At 39.3% G+C, this 20,453-nt stretch overlaps 1 protein-coding gene across 3 annotated transcripts in view; it reads right to left on the minus strand.

Annotated features, from left to right (window-relative positions):
• Nucleotides 1–18,415, minus strand: part of LOC148648987 (1-phosphatidylinositol 4,5-bisphosphate phosphodiesterase delta-4-like) — a 28,924-nt gene extending 10,509 nt beyond the window's left edge. Inside the window, exons 1-9 of one of the 3 annotated variants that reach the window (XM_088605007.1) lie at nucleotides 18,151–18,415; nucleotides 9,108–9,158; nucleotides 8,626–8,784; nucleotides 7,965–8,193; nucleotides 7,580–7,709; nucleotides 6,982–7,213; nucleotides 6,546–6,747; nucleotides 3,139–3,283; nucleotides 2,430–2,582 (exon numbers count right to left, since the gene is read on the minus strand). In XM_088605007.1, the coding sequence (XP_088461133.1) occupies nucleotides 2,430–2,582; nucleotides 3,139–3,283; nucleotides 6,546–6,747; nucleotides 6,982–7,213; nucleotides 7,580–7,709; nucleotides 7,965–8,193; nucleotides 8,626–8,784; nucleotides 9,108–9,132 (1,275 nt within the window). In that variant the 5' untranslated portion in view covers nucleotides 9,133–9,158; nucleotides 18,151–18,415. Of the gene's footprint in view, nucleotides 1–2,429; nucleotides 2,583–3,138; nucleotides 3,284–6,545; nucleotides 6,748–6,981; nucleotides 7,214–7,579; nucleotides 7,710–7,964; nucleotides 8,194–8,625; nucleotides 8,785–9,107; nucleotides 9,159–11,405; nucleotides 11,497–11,522; nucleotides 14,403–18,150 lie in introns of those variants that run through there. The other 2 variants (XM_088605005.1, XM_088605006.1) reach the window with 2 other exon arrangements.
• Nucleotides 18,416–20,453: the final 2,038 nt, after the last annotated feature.

The following is a 20,453-nucleotide window of genomic DNA, read 5'->3' on the forward strand; positions in this document are numbered from 1 at the left end:
TATTGTGAGACATGCATGCCCACATACAGTACAAGTCTATTAGAGCATAATAGAAATTTAAATCTGGAAAATAATTTTCACAAAGAGAATTCTACTTTGTTTACTGTACAGCCAGTGTACTCATTTAACTCATCTCTTACATCAGGTATTATCTTGGAAATTAAAAATTTACTTATTTTCAAAAGCTGCAATTCTTCTTTTATATGTTCACAGACACATGTGAGTTTCATACGTAATTGTGTTTACCTAAAACATACAAAACAGTTTAAATTAAATTAATATGCCCTATCCCGGTTTATAAAATAAAGTGCTTTGACTAGAAATGTGTTGAATAACTATGAATAAAGGTTTGTTTCTTTCCTTAATATCAGAATCCTATTAAATATGTTCCCAGTAAATCAGTAGCTAATGTATTAAAACAGACACAAAAGAAAAAGGTGATTAACGACATGCAAAAAAAGGGACTGAATTTATGAATTATGTCTGAAACTCTCTATTTTTTTTTTAGTTGTTGTATTTCCACACTGTTTTCATTTCATTTCCCACTGTATGGTAGGTATGGTACTGCAGACTTTGTATGAGTCTGAAGAAATGGAATTTTACCATCATTACTGAAACCACTATGATAAGGATGCTAAGAAGAACACACACCATACTGCTTAATATTTTAAAACCTACGTTTGCGTCACATGCAGCTCATATCACTCTTGTACCTCTGCCTTGCTGCATCAGCAGGAGAAAGACCGAGTGGTTTTGTTTAAAGGTAGATCTACAGTATATTCCTCTTGCAAATGAATACTTTTCTAGGACATTGCCTGGGAGAATTTGTATTCTGTTCAAAGAAAGCCCTTTCACCAGACGGTTTATTCACAGAATATATGTACCCCTTGGAGACAATTTCTAATGGGTCTTACACACTTTGGCTTCTGGTGACAGGGTGATGGGAACTTTTCCTGCTGCTCTTGGCTGCGTGGTGACTCATCATTGACGAGTCCCAAGTGATGACCCAACAAAACATTTTTGTTTTTTTTATCTTTGCTGACCCTTTTGTTGAACGAATGATGAGTCATCACATAATTCATCAATACAGCTTTGGCAGGCTGGTGTTACTGCTCCCAAGAAGGTGGTTGCCCTGCGCTGAAAGCCCCCCCACGTTCCAGTGGACACAAGTGGAGACTACATTGATAGGCATTAAAAACAAGAATAGGAGGCACCTCTTTACCCAAAAGATTGTAAGAGCATGGAACAAATTACCCTGCTATGTGGGGGAAGCCAGTGGCTTGGCTTCCTTCAAAAAATGGCTGGGAGAGAGCCTCAGATCAATTACGTACTAACTACAGAATGAGCGAGAAGGGCAAAATGACCTTCTCTTGTGTGTATCCTTTATTATGTTCTTATTCCCACCTCTGGTATGAGTGGGCCCTTTCCTTTCTTGATGTTGTCAATTGGGAGCCTTCCATTGCTGGTCCTGGGGGCTGGAGAGGGGACTGTCAGAGGCTGGGGAGCAGGACCAGATGCCCATAAAGCACTGCTGAGCCTATCCATGAATACCACTCTGATAATTTTTGGGGTCCTCTTTAGTTTGGGGAGGGGAAGAGATTGTCCCGTGGAGCAGGGTGGTGGTTAGAAGGATGGGGAGGAATCGTATGCTGGTAAGGGGAGATTTCAGCGATGCAGAGAAATGTGATTGTTTCTTTCGGCTGCATCGTAATAGTACACTAATTTTGTTCCACATTAAAAAGATCAAAATTCTAATGAAAACATGAGGTAGTTCTGAAACAGTGAAATCTGTCTGAGGTAGTGGAAGTCCCCATGGTCTAGAGAGACCACAGGCAACAAATTCAGCAGAAAGGCTTCTCAGGAAAGATATCGTGTTAAAATAAGAAAGACTACAGACATGTAATAGGCTACAAAAAGGAGAAAAGCTCCTGTAAAGCTGTCAGAGCTATGAATATTTTGAGTCTATATTATATTTCATAAAACTCTTTGTGATTGACTCACTTTGAACAATAATGAGTTCAACTAGTTAATCTTACAGTGTATGCACACATAGGAAACTATAGACTACTGATACAAAAAAAGATTTCTAAAGAAATTACACAATGCCTTCTCAGGATGCCCCGATGCATCACACATCTAGAGAACTAGGAAGCAGGATATTCAGTTACTTCCATTCAACTCCCTCTTTCACCCCACAAAAAGTTAAATGGGTCTTATTCTAAGATGTTATGCAATGATGCCAATTATTCAATTCCCTGAATCTATTGTGTCATTAGTTTACCACAGTACCAAATATGTGTTCACACATTAAACTGAATGAATAAGACTAGTATTGTCAGAGAGGTGTTAGAATATCAAATCATGGCCTTACAAATGGCAGACATCAGACATCATCAGGTAGAGATTTTGAAGTGGTGTCCTTTCTTTACCTCAGGAGAAGGTAGCCTATTGGGAATTTTGCCATCCAGGATGGTTTTCAACAGCTTGTCGCCGAGAATGCTGTTGAGGTGTTGGGCCATGACTCTCTGTTGCTCAACACTGCAGTGGTTTTCAATGGACAGGATGACCGGGTACTCTGATACCTGGAGGGGGAGGGAAGGGGCATTAACAATTAAAGATGGAGTATTATCAGGGGAGAAAGACAATACCATTCATCCACCACTGGGTTCCATTCAGGCAAACAGCCGTGCAGGGTCTGAGGTCACTATCGCATTGCATGTGGTGACACACACGTGTGATCTTGACAACAGTTTTGCATATAATGCTAGGAGAAGATAATGCATCTCCTTTATCATTATTAAGTGTAGAAATAGAGATAGTGAAAGTGTACATGTGCATGTATAATCGCTGTCCTTTTTTCACGGAGGTGCAATGCAAAGTATCACAAAAAGGCCAAATCCGCCATATGGGTAGATTGGAATTTTAATAAGTAGACCGATTGTTTAGTTTCCTGATGGCAGAAATTAAACTTCACAATAACCACAGATTCTCCATATAACAGAGCCATTATATAATAGCTCAGAGAAGACACACCGCTGAACACACAAGTCTTAATCCCTGGAAAGGAATATTTCTGGATGCTTTTGTGGAGCCTCGGGTTGTTGTGCAGGCGTGCCTGGTGCTTTTTGAAACACGTACCCTGAAGGCGTATTTGTTGAGAGCGTGGATGACATCTTTGAAGAAGATTTTGGAGGTCAAGGTGTGGCCATGGTAGACAATGGGCTCCCCATTGGGACCATCCCAGCAATCCACCTCCACACAGCGGCATCCCCTCTTGAGAGCCCTGGAGGGATTGCACACTGTAATTCATAGCTGCAGCAGGAGTGGATACTCTGAGAAAAGCAGCTCACCAGTATTAGCAATTGCATACTGTATGACAGCAATATGCATTTACTGTCCTGCTTATTTAAACCAATATCAAAACTGCTGAAGAGTAAGAATTATCAGGGTTCATCAGGGTTGGAAATTGTAAGAAAATATAAATGGGCTGTAAAATAAATCTTATTTATTTCCTTTATTTTACTAAATAAGTCAATTGAAAGCAACTTCTGTATTACAATGTCAACTTGGAGAGTTGTTTATATATAACAGCTGGACATTTGTACCTAGAAAGCTCTGGGCAGGAGCCCTACGTGCTACTCCAAACTGCAATCAAAGATGAAAACAGTAAATCCCCAGTTTACAGATTACTGGGAAGGTCTTGTATTGCCAAATGTCCATTTTAAATAACCCTTTGAAATTCTAAAAAACTATTATATTATAATATATAACTATTGTAAGTGTATGTATATGCTTTCTGGATCTTTTGACTTATTTTTTAATAATTGCACAACACAGTCAATGAAAATTGTTCTTGTGCCTTTTCATCCTAAATATACCAGTTCTTTATTTCATGTGTTATAAATATACTGTATAAAATTCGCTGAAGTATACAAAACACAAATAACACCGTAGTTTGTAAGCAACTGAACTACCCCTATGAAGCACCATTGATATTCCTGAATTTCAAACCTGTGTAATATTTATTTTATTGTTGTTTTGTTATTGATGTATTTTATAGAGATTTTATTACATATTGTACAAAATACAAACAACACACTTTGTAAGCAATTTCCTACACCAGTTAACCTGTACTTTGCTCATTATTACAGGGAAAGTCTGGTATTTCTGATTTTACAGGCAAAATATCCCATAAGCAGATAAAGCACAGTTAAAATGTTAAATGTTAAAGCACAGTTCTTTAAACTGAAGGAGTATTGGTTAGAACCTGGTCTTAGTCTGAACTTCAATCAGACAGGCTGAAGGCTCAAATCCTGTATGTCATGGTACTGTTGGTTTTTTTTTAATGAGCAAGGTGCTTGTCTCAAAACAATCCAATAAATGCACTGCTGTACAAAATGGTATGCTGCAGTTTTTCATTGTAAATGAAAATGTGTTCCCAGTTGACTTACGCTTCTGGTTAAATGACATTTTAATGTTACCTAATGTAATTTACTGTTTTGCTACTTTGCTGCTACCTAACATGGAAACCATGACTGGGCTGATATCAGTGTTGCATTTCTTTTAGTTTGCTTTTTCCATGCATTCATATTCTAACCACTTCTTCCAAGTCAGGGTTGTGGGGTGCCAGCAAGCAATGGGCGCAAGGCAGGGTATACCTTGGATGGGACACCACTCCATCACAGGGCAGATACGCACATACAGTACCCACACCATAAGCCAATTAATTTGCCAGTGTGTCTTTGGACTGTTGGAGGAAACCAGAGCACCAGGAAGAAACCCCCGCAAACAGGGGGAGAACATACAAACTCCACACAGATAGCACCCCAGGTCCAGAATTACATCTGGGTTCCCAGCACTGCGAGGCAGTAATCCTAACCGCTGCGCCACTGTCCTATCCAAGTTTGCTTTTATCATATCATGAAAATGCCTTTTCTATCTTCCTCTGATGTGGCTCTTTTTGCCACATCAAAGACTGGGAGTCATTGGGAGTCAGGGGTCTGGAGTCAGGAGTCTCACTGGAGTCAGGAGTCTGAGCACCAGACAACATAACCCCCTCTAGGGAGAGGATTGTGACTATAGATACAAGGTCAGGCTAAAATATGGTTTCTTATTACTGTTTTTTTACTGCTTATCTGCCTATTGCTCTTGTTCAAAATTAGTATTATAATTATTTACTATTATCATCATTACTTATACTTATTACAAATTCAGAAAATCATGCACAAAACTCATCTCCAGGATTAAATATCAGAGCCACAGATTACTTAACAAAGAAAAAAAGAAAGATATTTTCTGCCATTTGTTTTCCATCATTGTCCTCTTATTAACAGAAGTCTTTCCTCTGAGAATGAATAGGTTACAAGGTCATTTTTTACTAAAAATCTCATTTTATAGTACAAAGAGTAATAGCTTATGCTACTAATAATTCCTAAATCCAACAGCTTCTAAAAACAACATCCAGCTTGCAAATATCATAAAGAAATGAAGGTTCCCTATGGGGGAAAAAGTACTATTGTCAAAACATCTCTTAAATTGATTAAATCTTGCTCTCGATCAAAATCTGATCCCACCTTTTGATTCTTTTCATTGCTTTACACTGGGATCAACATGGCCTAGAATATGATTCATAAATTCATAAAGGGTTGTCTTAAATTGTACCAATTTTTTTACTTCTTACGGTATATAAATGTCTAGTAGGATAGATGTTTGTTAATTTCTATCAAGCTGTACTGAGATCAGGAGAGGAGAAAAAAGTCCCCATTACATATTTCTACATTTCCCATTGTAGCCACTGCTAAATTGTCAAGTTTTTATTTTATGTCCATTTGACATCTAGGTGTCATTAAAAATAAACCCAGAGGGGATGGGAAAGATGGAAAAGGGACATCAACATATCAGTCCAGGGTCACAGGGGAGTCAGAGCCTATTCCAGTCAACAACAGGCTTGATTCAATACTGGATGCAACCTGGATCGGACATCAGTCCATCACAGGGCACACACAGACTCAAACATGCGCTCACACCAGGGCCAATTTTCCAGAAGCCAATGCACCCTGTAGGTCTTTGGACTGTGGGAATTAACCAGAACGTCCTGAAGAATCCCACGTGAACCGAAGGAGAACATACAAACTCCACACAGATAGCACCCCAGGAAATGGGCCCAGAGCCCAAGCACTGTGAGGCAGCAATGGTAACCTACTGTGCCACCACGCCACCTTAAATCTGTATCTTACAAGTCAAATCCCAAAGTGAATTCTTATTTTTAAACATCCATGTTGCAACTCCTCTGTGGGAAATGGAAGAAAAATGAATAAGTCGACAGTATCACTACGGATCCTGGTGCTGAGTTGTCTGACTCTTCAGCTTTTTTGTAGGAGCAAAAAAAGAATACTAAAAATTTAATAAAAGGTATGCATGTTTTTAAAACATACAAGCTGATTACAACTTTTGATAAAACCATACACAGCCTTCTCAAGCAGATGTGTTAAAACAGATCATTGCCTTGTGTTGTATCTTCATCCATCATTAGCTGTGGGTCCTACCTGATGTAGCCTTCGACACTGCTGTGGCCACGAAGCTGGTCCTCAATCAGGTAGGTGTTGTGGGAAGAAGAGATAAAATAGTGGCAGAGGGGCTGGGTCATGTCCTGGTAGATCTGTTCATGGTGGGGGTTGAATATTGAGCCGTCTGGGGAGCACAGATACATGAGGAACCCATCGATGGACATAGCATGGAGCATCTTTGCTGTAAACCACAGAAGATCACGTTCTCAGGGGCAATGCACAAATAAACTGGAAAGTGCATTTTTTACAAAGGCAATTCTTGCACAGGCCTGTTTTAAAGCAAAATGCAAAGTTATGCATCTAGCCCTAACATAAAAAAGGATTTCTGATCTTGTATGTATGATATGCTTGGTGTATATAAGCTTGTGTTAATATGAAGCTTGTATTTTTATCAGAGTAAACAGTGCCGTGGTACCAGTTTCTGAGGGCTCATAGCGTTCAATGAGCTCCATCGCGCGCTGGCGCGTATGGTCTCCCTCCAGCTGGTCCACCAGCAGGAACTCCTCCAAGTCAGTCAGGCTCAGCTTCTGTCCATCACTGGAGTACTCCTGAAAGAGGCGCAGCACATCCTCCCGCTGTGTCAGCATTTTGTAGAACAGCACAAACTCATCATCCTCCAGTGTGCCTGAGTGGGACTTGTCAGCCATCTACATGTAGGAAAACAGAACACAGCAGGTTTAATGGGACAACAAGACCCAGTGAGATGATGGAGCCGTGTTTGCTGTGGTCCTTACTCTGAGTTTAAACGGACAGATTATGAAGACTTTTTAAAAAAATTGTCACTGTAAACAGAGTAATGACTTGCGCTACTTGTTAATGCCAAGCTAGTAACAATTTGACTGTTCCCTTTTTGTGACCTACTAAGAACCACTGCCAGCTTGCAAATATCAAATAGGAATGAAGGTTCCCAATGGAGGAAGAAGTTGTTGTGTCCAAAAAAAACATGCAAAACTGATCACATATTGAGGTGTGCTGTCTTGTAGAAGGCAAGATCATTTGTTCTGTGTTGGCACCTTAAAAAGGCGAAGTGCGTGGTGTTCATTCATGTCCACATTCATCATCTTGAGCAGATCTTGCACTTCCTTAAAGTTCATTCGGCCATCTTTGTTTTTATCAGCCTTCTGGAACCAGTCACAGATCCACCTGGGAAGCTGTTTAAGGAAAAACACCTACAATGTGGCCATCAGCCCAAATAGACTTCAATCCACCTTTTGTGACTTTCATTAGAGCTTTATCCTGCCTTGTGCCCACTCCGTGCCAGGATAGGCTCCAGCTCCTACATGACTCGGAGCTCGAAGAAGGATGGATAAATATTGACACTATCCTAAGTAGCCCCTCGATACTCGTAATCAGCAAGACCTCTACGGAGGCTCTCTGTTTTCTCTTCCTGAAGGATACTGGTCGAGTTTCTCTCGCTGGCCCATGTTCTCCATGTTCTCAATCAGCTTTCGCATCCCCTTGATCCAGGACTGGGCCTCCTCTGGCGAGTCGGCCACCAGGTCTAGGTTGCCACGGCGACCGCGGAAGACCAGTGTGAAGCAACGGTCCGGGGGGAACTCATCAGCAATGCTCTGCAGCACCTCAGACTGGTGCCCCTCCCGGACAGTTTCCACATCACATACAGAGACTAGGGTAGGGAGAATGGGAGAGAGAAGAAGAACTAATTAAAACCCATTAGAGAAGGCAAGAAAGCATTTTCAAGGAAGATGGATAAGCAAGGAAGAGCAGTCATCAGTGGCAAATAAAAATAACTTCACAGCAGAATTAAGTCTCCAGATTTCTTCATGTCAATAATGTAAGCAAGTGATCTAATAAACGATTATTTCTATAGAAAACATGGGTTATCCTTGTGTTTCATTCTGTGTCCACAAGAGCACACACTGTTCCTTTTGTGTTTTTTTGCATTAGCCTTATTTTTAATAGTCATTTTCCAACTAAAAAAACTAGAACTGGAACATTTACTTCAATGCAAAAAATGTTGAGGTGACCAATGAAGAAACTGTGATACAGCTCTGTGTTCTTCCCTGCAGAGAAGGCCTTTGAAGCTAGAGGTACTCACAGGTGGAGTGATTGTTCCCTGCTTTCTTTGACTTGTACCAGATGTTCATGCAGTCCTCCTGCAGTTTGAAATAACGTTGTTTCTTCCAAGTGCGAGACTTAATCTTCCTCATCACTGTCCCCACAAGCATCGACTGTAGGTTATCATCCCCCTGTATTCCTGCCATACCAGAGGAAAAAACAGCTGCAAGACTACAAGACTACAGGCTGCTTTCATTTTAAACAGTGAAAACATTCACAACAGCATACAGTACATTTTGTTAATGTACATATTAAAACACATATCTCAGAACAGAAATTTTAGTGTACCAGTAGCATGTTTAGACCCATGAAAATCTGCTGTACACTAGCTGTACTGGGTAAAAAGAGTTTTATATAAAGCCCCATAAACAGCTATGATTGGAATGATCATTTAAGTATCATTAAATTATGTTTCCTTTTTCTGTGCACAAAGAAAGTTAATGAGTTTATTACACAACTTACGCAGATTGCATCGGGATGACGCCATCTGTTGCTTTGTCACACCTCTGGCATCTGCATACATACGCACCGAAAAAAGGACACGTTCTAAGAGGAAGTCTTAACATTTCTGTGATTTACATTGTTTAATATTTCATTAGATTTAATTGAAAATAATAATTTTTCAAGAAGCTGCATGATATTAATGATCAATTAATGATTAATGAATAACTATTGAAAGGTTTAAGGGAGGTGTATTTGCAAGTGGGCCACAAAAGTCCAAATAAAGACAAACCGAGATCAATTACTGGGTAGGTAAGTAGTGTGGGCTCTCTGATTAAAAAATAACTGCTGGTCAAGAATTTAAAGATTTCAATTCTTTTTTTTTTTAAAGACGGGAGACTTTAGAGTGTTTTAGAGATGTGCGTCTAGTTCTGCCCTGTGTTCCCTGTACTCAGCAGCATTTCTTTAAGACTGAACATTGGGCACTATGTAAGCTCAGGGCATGTTCTGCTGGGCTCAGCTGTCTTTTTGTCCAGCTCCAGATCGCTGCAATAATGCAGTGATTAAGGAATCTGTGCTCACGGCTGAGGGTGTGTTTATCGCTCCCACAGAGAGGACATTCTATAGACACAGAGTCTCTATTGACTGCATTGCACCAACTCTGTGGAATGTGCACTGCCAAAAGAAATACAAAGCCAGGCTGTTGCTTTGTTGCTTTGGTTTATTTTTTCCTAGCTCTCAAAATGATGCGTTGTCTGATGCTTCATCTCCTGACTTTATGAAACAGTGCAGACCAAGAGGAATGCAATCTCTGCAGATGCTTATCTTTGCTGTGGTTTAGTTACACAGTCTATAGATGAGAAAAATAAGTGACTTGTTTATAATTTTAGACTCTGTTGTGTAGCTTGAAAGACAAATAAAGGAAGAATACGCTGCAACTGAGAAATTAAACAGATTTTCTTAATACTTGTTATACCTTAATTTAATTGACTCTGATTTATAACTTGATTTAATAAAGTCATGTTATTTAATTAATAAAATATCTCGCTCTTGCACTCACAGTAACACAGCATATACACCAAAGCCTGTAGCATTCACTATAAATTACTTAGCTAGTCTTAAACATGGTGCCCTTTTTGTTTTTTGAGCCTGAATAATACTGCCTCATCAGCAAGATGAAACAAGAGAAAGGACAATATTGTACTGTCTATGTGACCCATGCTTGCTCTACCAGAACTAAAGGCAGATTAGGGCAGCTTTAACCAAAGCTCTTTTTCTGTTTAAATCTTCTCTGGCAATCTGTGCTGAATTAGTAGGTCTTCATGTAAATTGGTTGTAATTTTTCTACATAGTGTCTGACATTATGTCTGGGGAAAGGGGAATTTAATCTTTCGTACAGGAAATATTGACAGTCAAAGTGTAGGAATCCTGTCACAGGATTCACAGCATCACATACTATGTCTCAAAGAGATCTCAGCCAATATAAAAGACTGGGAAAAAATAAATGATTAATGTTAATTTATTAATAACGTTCAATCTAGCTCTCTGATAAATGTATGTTTCCTATACAAATAGAAAAAATTATCTCTGTCTGCATCCTCATCAAAATGGATCTTACATTCACATATTTAATTTAACAGTTACAAATTAGAAACACAACACAGCAGTTGTTCTAAAACATACTACTGATTTGGAAGAAAACAACCCTACAGCAAAGTAAAAACTAGCCCTTAATAACAAACCTCAGGTGTTTTGTGGAGCCTGAGTTAAAATAATGTAATAATTTTAGCACCTTCGCTTTACAGGAGAAGCAGCACACATTTAAATTATAACAACACATATTAGTTTAAAGAAAAGTGAATACTGTGGCGACAAAGCAAAACAGAGAGTTAATTCATTAAGTGTTCATTGTCCAAGATAAGCCTGCCGCAGGATGAAGTGCAGAATTTTCATGTTATCTCCGAGCTCTTGTTAGGAGAATGAATTAGTATATCAAAATGAGAGTTAATTTAACACAGTACTAGATGTTCTTGGATACATTTGAACAGTGTAGTCCCGGTGAAGGGCTAACTCCCACTGGATTTCTTGAGAGCTGTGTAAAAACCACTCTTTGGGATCACCTCTTTGGGGTGAAAAGTGCAATATGAAGACAGTGATGATTAACTATTCTACCACAGCTGAATCTCAGTGGCTTGCCTAGTTGCTGAGTCATTTACACTATATTCACGAGAAATACCCTGAGAACAGAAGGGGTGATAATACATGAAGTCCACACATCCATCTGCCCTAATATTTTATTGTTATGAAAAAAAAGGTTACCTGCTAGACTGACAATAATTTTGCTGCTTGAAAATCCCTTTCTTGCATGACTGTCTTTTAGTAGTTGTCTGTGTCCAATTGCCAGGTACTAAAGTATAGAAATGATTGAATACTCACCAGACTGAAGCACATCTCTGAGCGGAGGCCAGCTGGCTGCGCGGTGCTCTATAGACAGGGTTCCTCCCAGGCGAGCCCGCACAGCCTCAGCCCTGCCTGCCAGCGTGCATACTAACCTGCACGTTCCAACTGAGTGAGAGCGAGCAGGAGAGAGAAAACTGATCGTCCTGAGACAACAGCACCTCCACCCCTCTTTCTCCCTCCCTCTCACTCACTCTCTTACTCTCTTGCTACAGGATGCTCCTCAGTCTCCCGCCTGTCATTCTTTATCTGTCTCTCCACTCTTGCCTTTAACTCTCTTCTTTTTCTAGCTCAATCCAAGAAAACTGCCAGCAGGGAGGATTTCACTGTATCCAAATGAGTGCAAATTACTACAAATGGCCACTGAAAAGCTTTCTGGCCTGGGCAGTCCCAGATCTTTGTGCTGTTTGGTAAATTTCGCAGCCCAAGCAGAAATTTATATTGTAGTGTTATTCGAAAGACTAAGGCAGAATACTGATAATGAAGGGAAAGTCTTTACTACTATATTCATTAAAGATAATATGATGAGACAATATTGATTATATAATTTTTTATTTCGTTATATTACATAACACTGTTTACTGACTGGCACGGTGGAGTGGCAGCTCGTACTGCTGGCTCTTGGGTTCTGGGTTCCATTATAGGCTAGAGTGTGTTGCATGTGGAAATCATATACAATCTCTCTTTAATGTGGGTTTTCACAAGGTGCTCCAGTTTCCCCCCCTTTCCAGTGACATACTGAGGTCAGTTAATTGGGGTGTTGTCCCACTTTGTGCCCTGTGTCTGCTGGGTCGGCTCTAGCTTACTGCAACCCTCTTTGGAATTCATTTTGGATAAATGGAATATTTTAGAATTGCCACTGCACCCTTTTGGATTGGTTATGTTCAACAGTCTAACACCTGAGCAAAGAAAAACATAAAATATTCATCCCTAACCACTGGTTCAATTATCCTTCCACCTCTGCTTTCCCCAGTTCCCCCACTGCTTTCCACATCTACAACAGAAAGTTTGGTTGTATACTTGTAAAAACTTGCACATTGTCTATTGTTTGTTTGTATATTGTCTTGATGCACTGTTTGCACTTTGTTTTGTTTTTTAGACTTGTTTTACAATCGAGAGACTTTCTGTAAGTAAGAATTCCATTGTACCAGTACCGGTTACATATGGCAATAAAGTTCAAGTTCAAGTTCAAAAGTGACACAATTATGATTAGCATTAATGAATGTCATTGAGGAAAGAAAATGGACAGGGAGATCTTGTTCACAGTCCTGAGGTATGGATAGAGGGATGCTGATTATGATAAGGAATACTTACAAAAGTTTCTTAAAGAAACTGCACCTCCTTGTATCAGCTTGATTTTACCATGACTGTTAATAAAGCAGTAGGTGCTGTGTTTCCCCCGTGACTCAGTCAAATGTACTAGTAGCATACCGCACCGCTTGTTGTAAATAATCCGATCTACTCAAATTAAAACAAAATTGTAATTTTTCACCTCTCCATCTGATCTGCTGTGAGGTGATTCTCTTGCCACATAACGTCTACTGCGCTTCACCCAGGTAAATGCTGCGATGAGTGAGGGACATCCTCTACCGTATGTGAAGTGCTATTGGATATTTAGGGTTGAAAGGCATTATACAAATGAAAACAATTAATAATTTAAAGTACTCCAATGTCATCAGAAAGTAAAGTAGAGTTGGTCAAATAATTATTTTGGAAAGGCTGACTATAAACAGGGAACTTAATGTATTATGTGCAGAATATGATATAACCAGCTTTGTTCTTGTTACAATTGTTACAAATCTTGGACACAGAGCTTGTACTGTGTGCTCTTTTTTTCATCAAACATCTGATGTTGAAAGATTGCCTAAGCAAATTACACCATGGCTAAAAGAACAAAACGTACTATAAAGTGTCTGCCACCGATCCTTTATCTACATCTTTCTCTCAGTTCCTCACTCTTCCAGCAGGTGCAGTGTTGAGTGTAATTTCAGGAACTGCAACTGTTCCAGTAACTTCCTTCTTGTCACACATGTAAGTGCCATGAGGCTAGGAAGGTAACAGGCGTGTACTGGAGAGATTGTTTTGTCAGCTTCAGTTAGAGTACGTACTGTCTTCCAACAGAGATGAGCTTTATCATTTGATGAAGACTGTTGATATCAGTACAGATTCTCGCTCTTGTGACTTATCTCTTTCACCCTGTTTTTTGAATTTGCATCCATAGTCACGGACAGTATTCCTGGATCATATTATAGGCAAAAGGTGTATCAGTCATCAGAATCATGTTCCTAAAAAATAATACTTTGGAGATTGACAGGAAATGCCATAGTGTATGCTTTCCTGGACAAAAAAAACAAACAAACAGAAGGATATCAACTTTAACATCTACCCATCTGTTTTCTAACCCCTTCATCCAATTTAGGGTCACCGGAGCCTACTGGACACAAGGCAGGATTCTCCCTGGATGGGATGCCCATCCATGACAGCACACACCCAGACACAGATAGCACACACTCACACCAGGGCCAATTTTCCCAGAAGCCAATTAACCAACTAGTATGTCTTTGGACTATGGGATGAAAGCAGAGCACTCAAAAGAAAGAAAGACTAACACAGGGAGAACAGACCAACTCCATACAGAAAACCCTTGAAATTTCACCCAGGGCCCTTGTACTCAGGCAAGAATGCTGACCACTGCACCATCATGTCACTCATCACTTAAAATTTTCATTATTTTCCTCCCTCCTATTAATTTCTTCATTGATATGCAAATCTGTTTCCATTCTACAGATTACATATGTCGTTGAAGAATATGACATTTACTTGTTTATATGTCACAAATTATGCATATTTGAGAAATTAATTTGAGGAATTGTCTATCCACAATGAGTATATTGTAAAGGATTATAATCAATATTTGTTATACATCTTATTACTAAAGGCCGTGGAGCTTACAAGCAATACCTGGCTTTTTTTGGGAAAGGATCTTTTAATGTGCATACACACTAAAAAAATGCAATAGATTATCTTGACTATCTGGTGTTTCAAACATGTTTCATCAGATGGCAAACAAAAGAAGAAAAAGATTTTCGCGACTAGCACTATTGTACTTGAATACATATATCATCCCAATAACAAATTCTGAGACAATTCAAATGCTAAGCATCCAGAAAGTGAAATGCAATTCAAAAGATTTTTTTTTTCTGAATGACTTGCTGATTCACAGAAAAGCACAGGATTTCAGGTGGAAGTGTTCCAAACTGCATGTTGTTTTAAAAGAACACGTTACAAATACGAACTTTTTGAGATGCAGGTATATCCAGTCTAGTGCATAACTTCAGTATATTTTCCTGTTTTGTAAAACTAAAAATTGTTAAGGTACTTTGAAGTTTAGAGTTCACTTTGTGCTGTAGCTTACAATTCCATTATGGTAATTAGGCATGTTCTTTTAATCCAACTGCATATTGAAAAAAAAACATTGCTGTAACTACTGTACATTTACAGTAAATGTAATTTTCTGGATTCTGCACAGTATGCATCCATAATTCAGTTCTAAGAAAGAGAAGGAGATATACAGTCAATGTTTTGCAGCTGAGATAGATATCTGTCCGAGTATGCATCCATAATTCAGTTCTGAGAAAGAGAAGGAGATGTAGAGCCAATGTCTTGCAGCTGAGATAGATATCTGTCTGAGTGCACATGAGAAAAGAGGTGAAGATTAGCAACAACATATTAATCTCGGTGACACTGCCTTTGTCAGTAGAGATGGTAAAATATAAATTGATTTTATTTACAAATGAGGTAATGCAGATCATTAATGGATTTTGGGATATTTCGGTAACTGTATTTTTCAAATGCACACTAACACCCACAGTGGTATGTGTTAGGACTGTAGAGGACAGAAAAAAAATCCTGCAACTTTCATTCAGTTCTGTATTGACCAATCTGGTGCAAGTAAGGGAGTTTAGAATGTAACTCCTTCTGTTTCATTATTCTGGCCTCCCTCCAGTTTAGTCCCTCTGAACCATAGTACTGCTACCAGACCATAGTACAGTACTGAATGCCTCTGTGCACTTTCTGACAGTACCTTCTTAAATTACTAAGCTGTTGCAATGAAACATTTATCAGTCCAGTTAACTAGCTTGTGCAATATAAAGAAAAAACAGAGAGGGAGATGAAAATGAAAGCATTAATCTAATTAAAAAGGCCCATTAGTTTGGCTGAGAGCCCTGCCTCACTCGCTCTCAATGCTCACATTCTGTTAGAAGAAAGCAAAGCACCCTAAAATGAGGGGGGATTCGCATCTGTTTTATTTAATTATTTTTTTTCTTTTTTTGGAGTTTTCCCCTCTGTACTCTCCTCAGGTTTCTCTGTGTTAATAATGTAAGGCTATGGCTCAGCTTTCCAGCTCAGCTTTCAACTGGAGAGACCTTGGCTGAGGCCAGGATCTCTCAGTCTCCTCATTTACATAGACCCAGCTTGGAGCGCCTCCGTCATGAAACATTTCCGCAGGCCCACTTGATAGACAAGACTGCAGTCCTGATTTATTTTGCATCCTTGGTTTTGAATAAACTGAAGGAACCTGCTTTCCATTAAATACAAGAGTGAATGTTTAAAAACAAAAACCTCCATAATATGTTTATTAAATAAGGAAAATCACAGGTCAGATCAATCCAAACAAAATGGTTCACTCAATTATTGGCCATCATCATTGATTGTCTAATATCTGTTATGATTCTGCAAATTACAATTCATATATTGCAGCCAGTTATAAAAGTTATTTGCAATGTTATTCTACAAAAATTTGAGATAATGTGAATTGTGTTTTAATAGGGAGATCTTAGGCTTTATCAGCTAACAGGAGTTACCAATTATCTTAGAGAGGCACAATTAAGCAGCTTTCATAGGTTACCCTTGAAACATCAAATACTAAAGACGTGGAACACGTGATATTTGATCAATGTGCTGAGTTAATTGGTTTGATTAAGCCAGGAATAACCAGTTGTGATTCTCAAAGAGCTTTAGGGGTGTACTGATTTTCCTTTCAAGTGATTTCTACACAAACTACGCTGCCTTGCCGATATTTTCACCCCTTACTCCAATAACATTACATCCATCTGTTTCCTAACCTTGTTATCCAATACGGGGTCACGGGGAATGCTGGAGACGTGCAGGGCACACTCAAACACAAACACAGACACGCACACTTAGCCTTGGACCAATTTTCCCAGAAACCAATTGACCTACCAGTATGTTTTTGCACCGTGGGAGGAAACTGAAACACCAGGAGGAAACCCGTGCGAACACTGGGGGAATCAGGCAGTTAGCACCCCAGGGCCTCAGTGCTTGAAGGCAACAATGCCAACCATTGCACCACCATGCCACCCTGATAATGTTACATTTTGATGTATTACAATGTATACATTTTTGGTCAAATTATCATTTTTGTGTCATAACTATAATGCTAAAACAGAACATGTGAAAGGGGCTCAATGCCAGCAAAACCTGCAAACTGAGCTGTGCCAGTTGATTTAGTTGATGTGAAGGAGAAGAGTTCCCAACCCTGGTCCTGAAACACCTAGTGGGTTTTGTTCTAGCCAGGTTCTCAGCTGAATCCTTCATTGGCTTACAAATGGGATTCGTTTGACCTTTTTGATATCTTTTCAGCTGGTAAACATGTTGGAGGTTGCCTTTAAATTATTGCCCTTCACACATTCCCTTTCCAACAGAAATAAAATTGTATATATTCCAATCAAGCACCTTTTGAATTCAGTTCAGGCTTACATGAGGCCTTAAATAAAACCAGCATGTGTGTTCACCTCCAGGAGCAGAACTGGGAGCCCCTGCTCTAGTTCACTCTGTATATATTCACTTTCTGATATGTATATTAGCTGCATTTTCCGATTACTCACTTGTGTGCTGTTTCCAATCCTAGCCTGAAAGCGCAGAAGCTTCCTGGCAGTTTCTCTTCCACATAAGAGCATTGATCAGTTTAAACCACATACAAGCAGCGCTGATTGATTTTGGTCCTGTCAGGAATGGAAGGGCTTGAACTGAACTTGCATTTGCTTTCTGCTTAAGTACGCTGAATCAATTGCCAGGGACCACCACACATCTCTGCATTAATTTATGTCTGGGAAAAGATCAATTAAATCTCAGAGTAATTTATCTGCCAGTAAAAGTTTTTTGCTTGGCTTAATGCATAGAGGTAGCAGCTCATCTGTATACATGTCAGAAAGGTTTGTGCAAAGGTATGACAACTATAGCCTAATTCTGTTAAAAATGTTAAAAAAAACTAAAGAAATAGTGTTTGATCCCAGAGCAGTTGGTGATCACTCACATGTAGTAATCCACAATGAATGTGTCACTCAGGTTGATTCATATAAGTACTTAGGTGCACACATAGACAGTAACCTGTGCTGGACTACTCATGTTGAGAGTGTTTGCTCCAAAGTTCTGCAGCGCTTATATTTCCTTTGAAGACTAAGAGTGTTTGGGGTTCGACAGGAAGTAATGCTACTCTTTTACCATGCTGTAATCGAGAGCATTATCAGATATGGTATTACAGTATATTTGGTAATCTATCAGTTCAATTAAAATCGCAAATTACCCGCCTCAACCAGACAGCTTTGAAGGTCATAGGAGTGAAACGGCACCCCTCCCTGCAGACAATCTTTGAAAAATCCCTAATCAAACAGGCAGGAAAAATTATATCAGATCCTTCCCACATCCTCAACTCTGCATATCAACTTCTTTCTTCTGGCAAACATTTTAGGGTTCCCAAATGTAAGTCAAACAGATACAAACATTCCTTGGTTCCACTATCCATTAAAGCTGTCAACGCAAATGTCAAGGATAATTTTTTTTTAACTTTTACAACCCACTTGAGTGCAATATGTTTTGTGATGTGTTATACATGTGCAATAGAGAAATGTGCAATTTTTTTCTTTGCTTTTGTAATAGAATAATGTGCAATGTTTTTCTTTACTTCTTTTTTTTTGTTTGCATTCTATTTAAATGTACAGGAGTGTTGTATGTCCATGAAAAATTTCCCCAAGGGACAATAAAATCTCTAATACAATAAAACATGTTTTATGTACTGTGTATTCTTGTTAAGGGCTTGGGATTCAAAAGAATATGAGTATAGTACAAACCACTATTAAGTTCATGAACCATTTATATAAAATTATGGCTGCATTTTAATTTGGAGTGTTTCTTTCTGCAAAAAATACTAAAAAGTCCTGATGCTACCCTTTCTTTGTTGTGCTATGGAGTTACAAAATAATTCACTTTTGATCTTAATGAGAAGATATTCTTATGGGCTTATTTCAGGACTTGCAAGCTCAAAACACCTTACCTGGCTCATTTTATGTGTTTACTTACAGTGAAGTGCAGGATGTGCAGTGTACAGTAGGCCTGTAGTATGCTTGGGAGGTTAGGCTGTCTAAACAATGTGTAATCTGCTGCACTTCAGACAGGGCAAAACAAGGGGATTGGCTTCCTCTGTGCTTCCCTTAGACTTCATACAAACCTTTAGCAGGTGGTACTGTTTGGAAAATGAAGCGGAATGTTACAGGTGAATAAATTTCCTGGGACCACATTTGGAACAACATAAATTTGGTGTCCAAAAATCCTCACCATCAAATGATTCACTTAAATTTCCTTTGCAAAACATACCTGACTGTCCATGTTGTTAGCAGTCCTTGGTTGGAAACTTGGAAAGGGGTGGAGAAATAATAATAATAATAATAGTAATTGCTTACACTTATATAGCGCTTTTCTGGAAACAATAAATTATCCTTAAATAAATGAAATCTGCACTTTTTACACAAGAAATAAATCAGATAAATCTAAAACATAATAATAATCATAATTGCTTACACTTATATAGCGCTTTTCTGGACACTCCACTCAAAGCACTTTACAGGTAATGAGGACTTCCCTCCACCACCACCAATGTGCAGCATCCACCTGGATGATGCAACGGCAGCCATAGTGCGCCAGAACGCTCACAGAGTAATGAAGCCAATTCATAGATGGGGATTATTAGGAGGCCATGATTGGTAAGGGCCAATGGGAAATTTTGGCCAGGACACTATTTACTAGAAACGCCCTGGGATTTTTAATGACCACTGAGAGTCAGGACTTCGGTTTTACTTCTCATCCGAAGGACGGCACCTGTTTATAGTATAGTGTCCCCGTCACTATACTGGGGCATTAGGACCCACAAAGACCACAGGGTGAGCGCCCCCTGCTGGCCCCAATAACAGCAGCAACCTTAGTTTTTCCCAAGAGGTCTCCCATCTAGGTACTGACCAGGCTCACACCTGCTTAGCTTCAGTGGGCTGCTAGTTGTGAGTTGCAGGGTGATACGGTTGCTGGCAAATGTTATATTATGTTTCTATTCAACCCGAGTGACTGTGTAGCACCTTCCTTGTTGCTCTTAAAAAAATTAAACTCTAGAAAGTTGTGGGAGGTGTGGTGGCATAGTGGTTTGCATTGCTGCTTTGCTGCACTGAGGTCCTGAGTATAATTTCTGGGGCACTATCGGCACAGTGTTTCTATGTTCACCCATGTTCATGTGGCTCCAATTTCCTCCCATACTCCAAAGACATACTGGTAGGTTAATTGGCTACCAATGGTTAAAGCTGACCCTGGTGTAAGTGTGTGCATCATCTGTGTGTCTTGCAATGGACTGGTGTCCTGTCCTGGACTGGCTCCAGCTCCCCTGTGACCTTTATCAGACAACACACTTAGAAAATGGATCAACGGAGATCAAATTGTATGAAACCCTTGTAAGAATAAATGTTGTATGTAAAGGTGTCACTTTAAAAAAAGGTACATTTCTAGAAAACTGTGCCAAAGTAACACAAAACCTAATGACAAGAAGCAAAATAATCAGAGTATTCTGTC

The sequence above is a fragment of the Lepisosteus platostomus genome, chromosome 14, assembly GCF_059453375.1.
Source record: "Lepisosteus platostomus isolate fLepPlt1 chromosome 14, fLepPlt1.hap1, whole genome shotgun sequence".
Taxonomy (NCBI): Eukaryota; Metazoa; Chordata; class Actinopteri; order Semionotiformes; family Lepisosteidae; genus Lepisosteus; species Lepisosteus platostomus.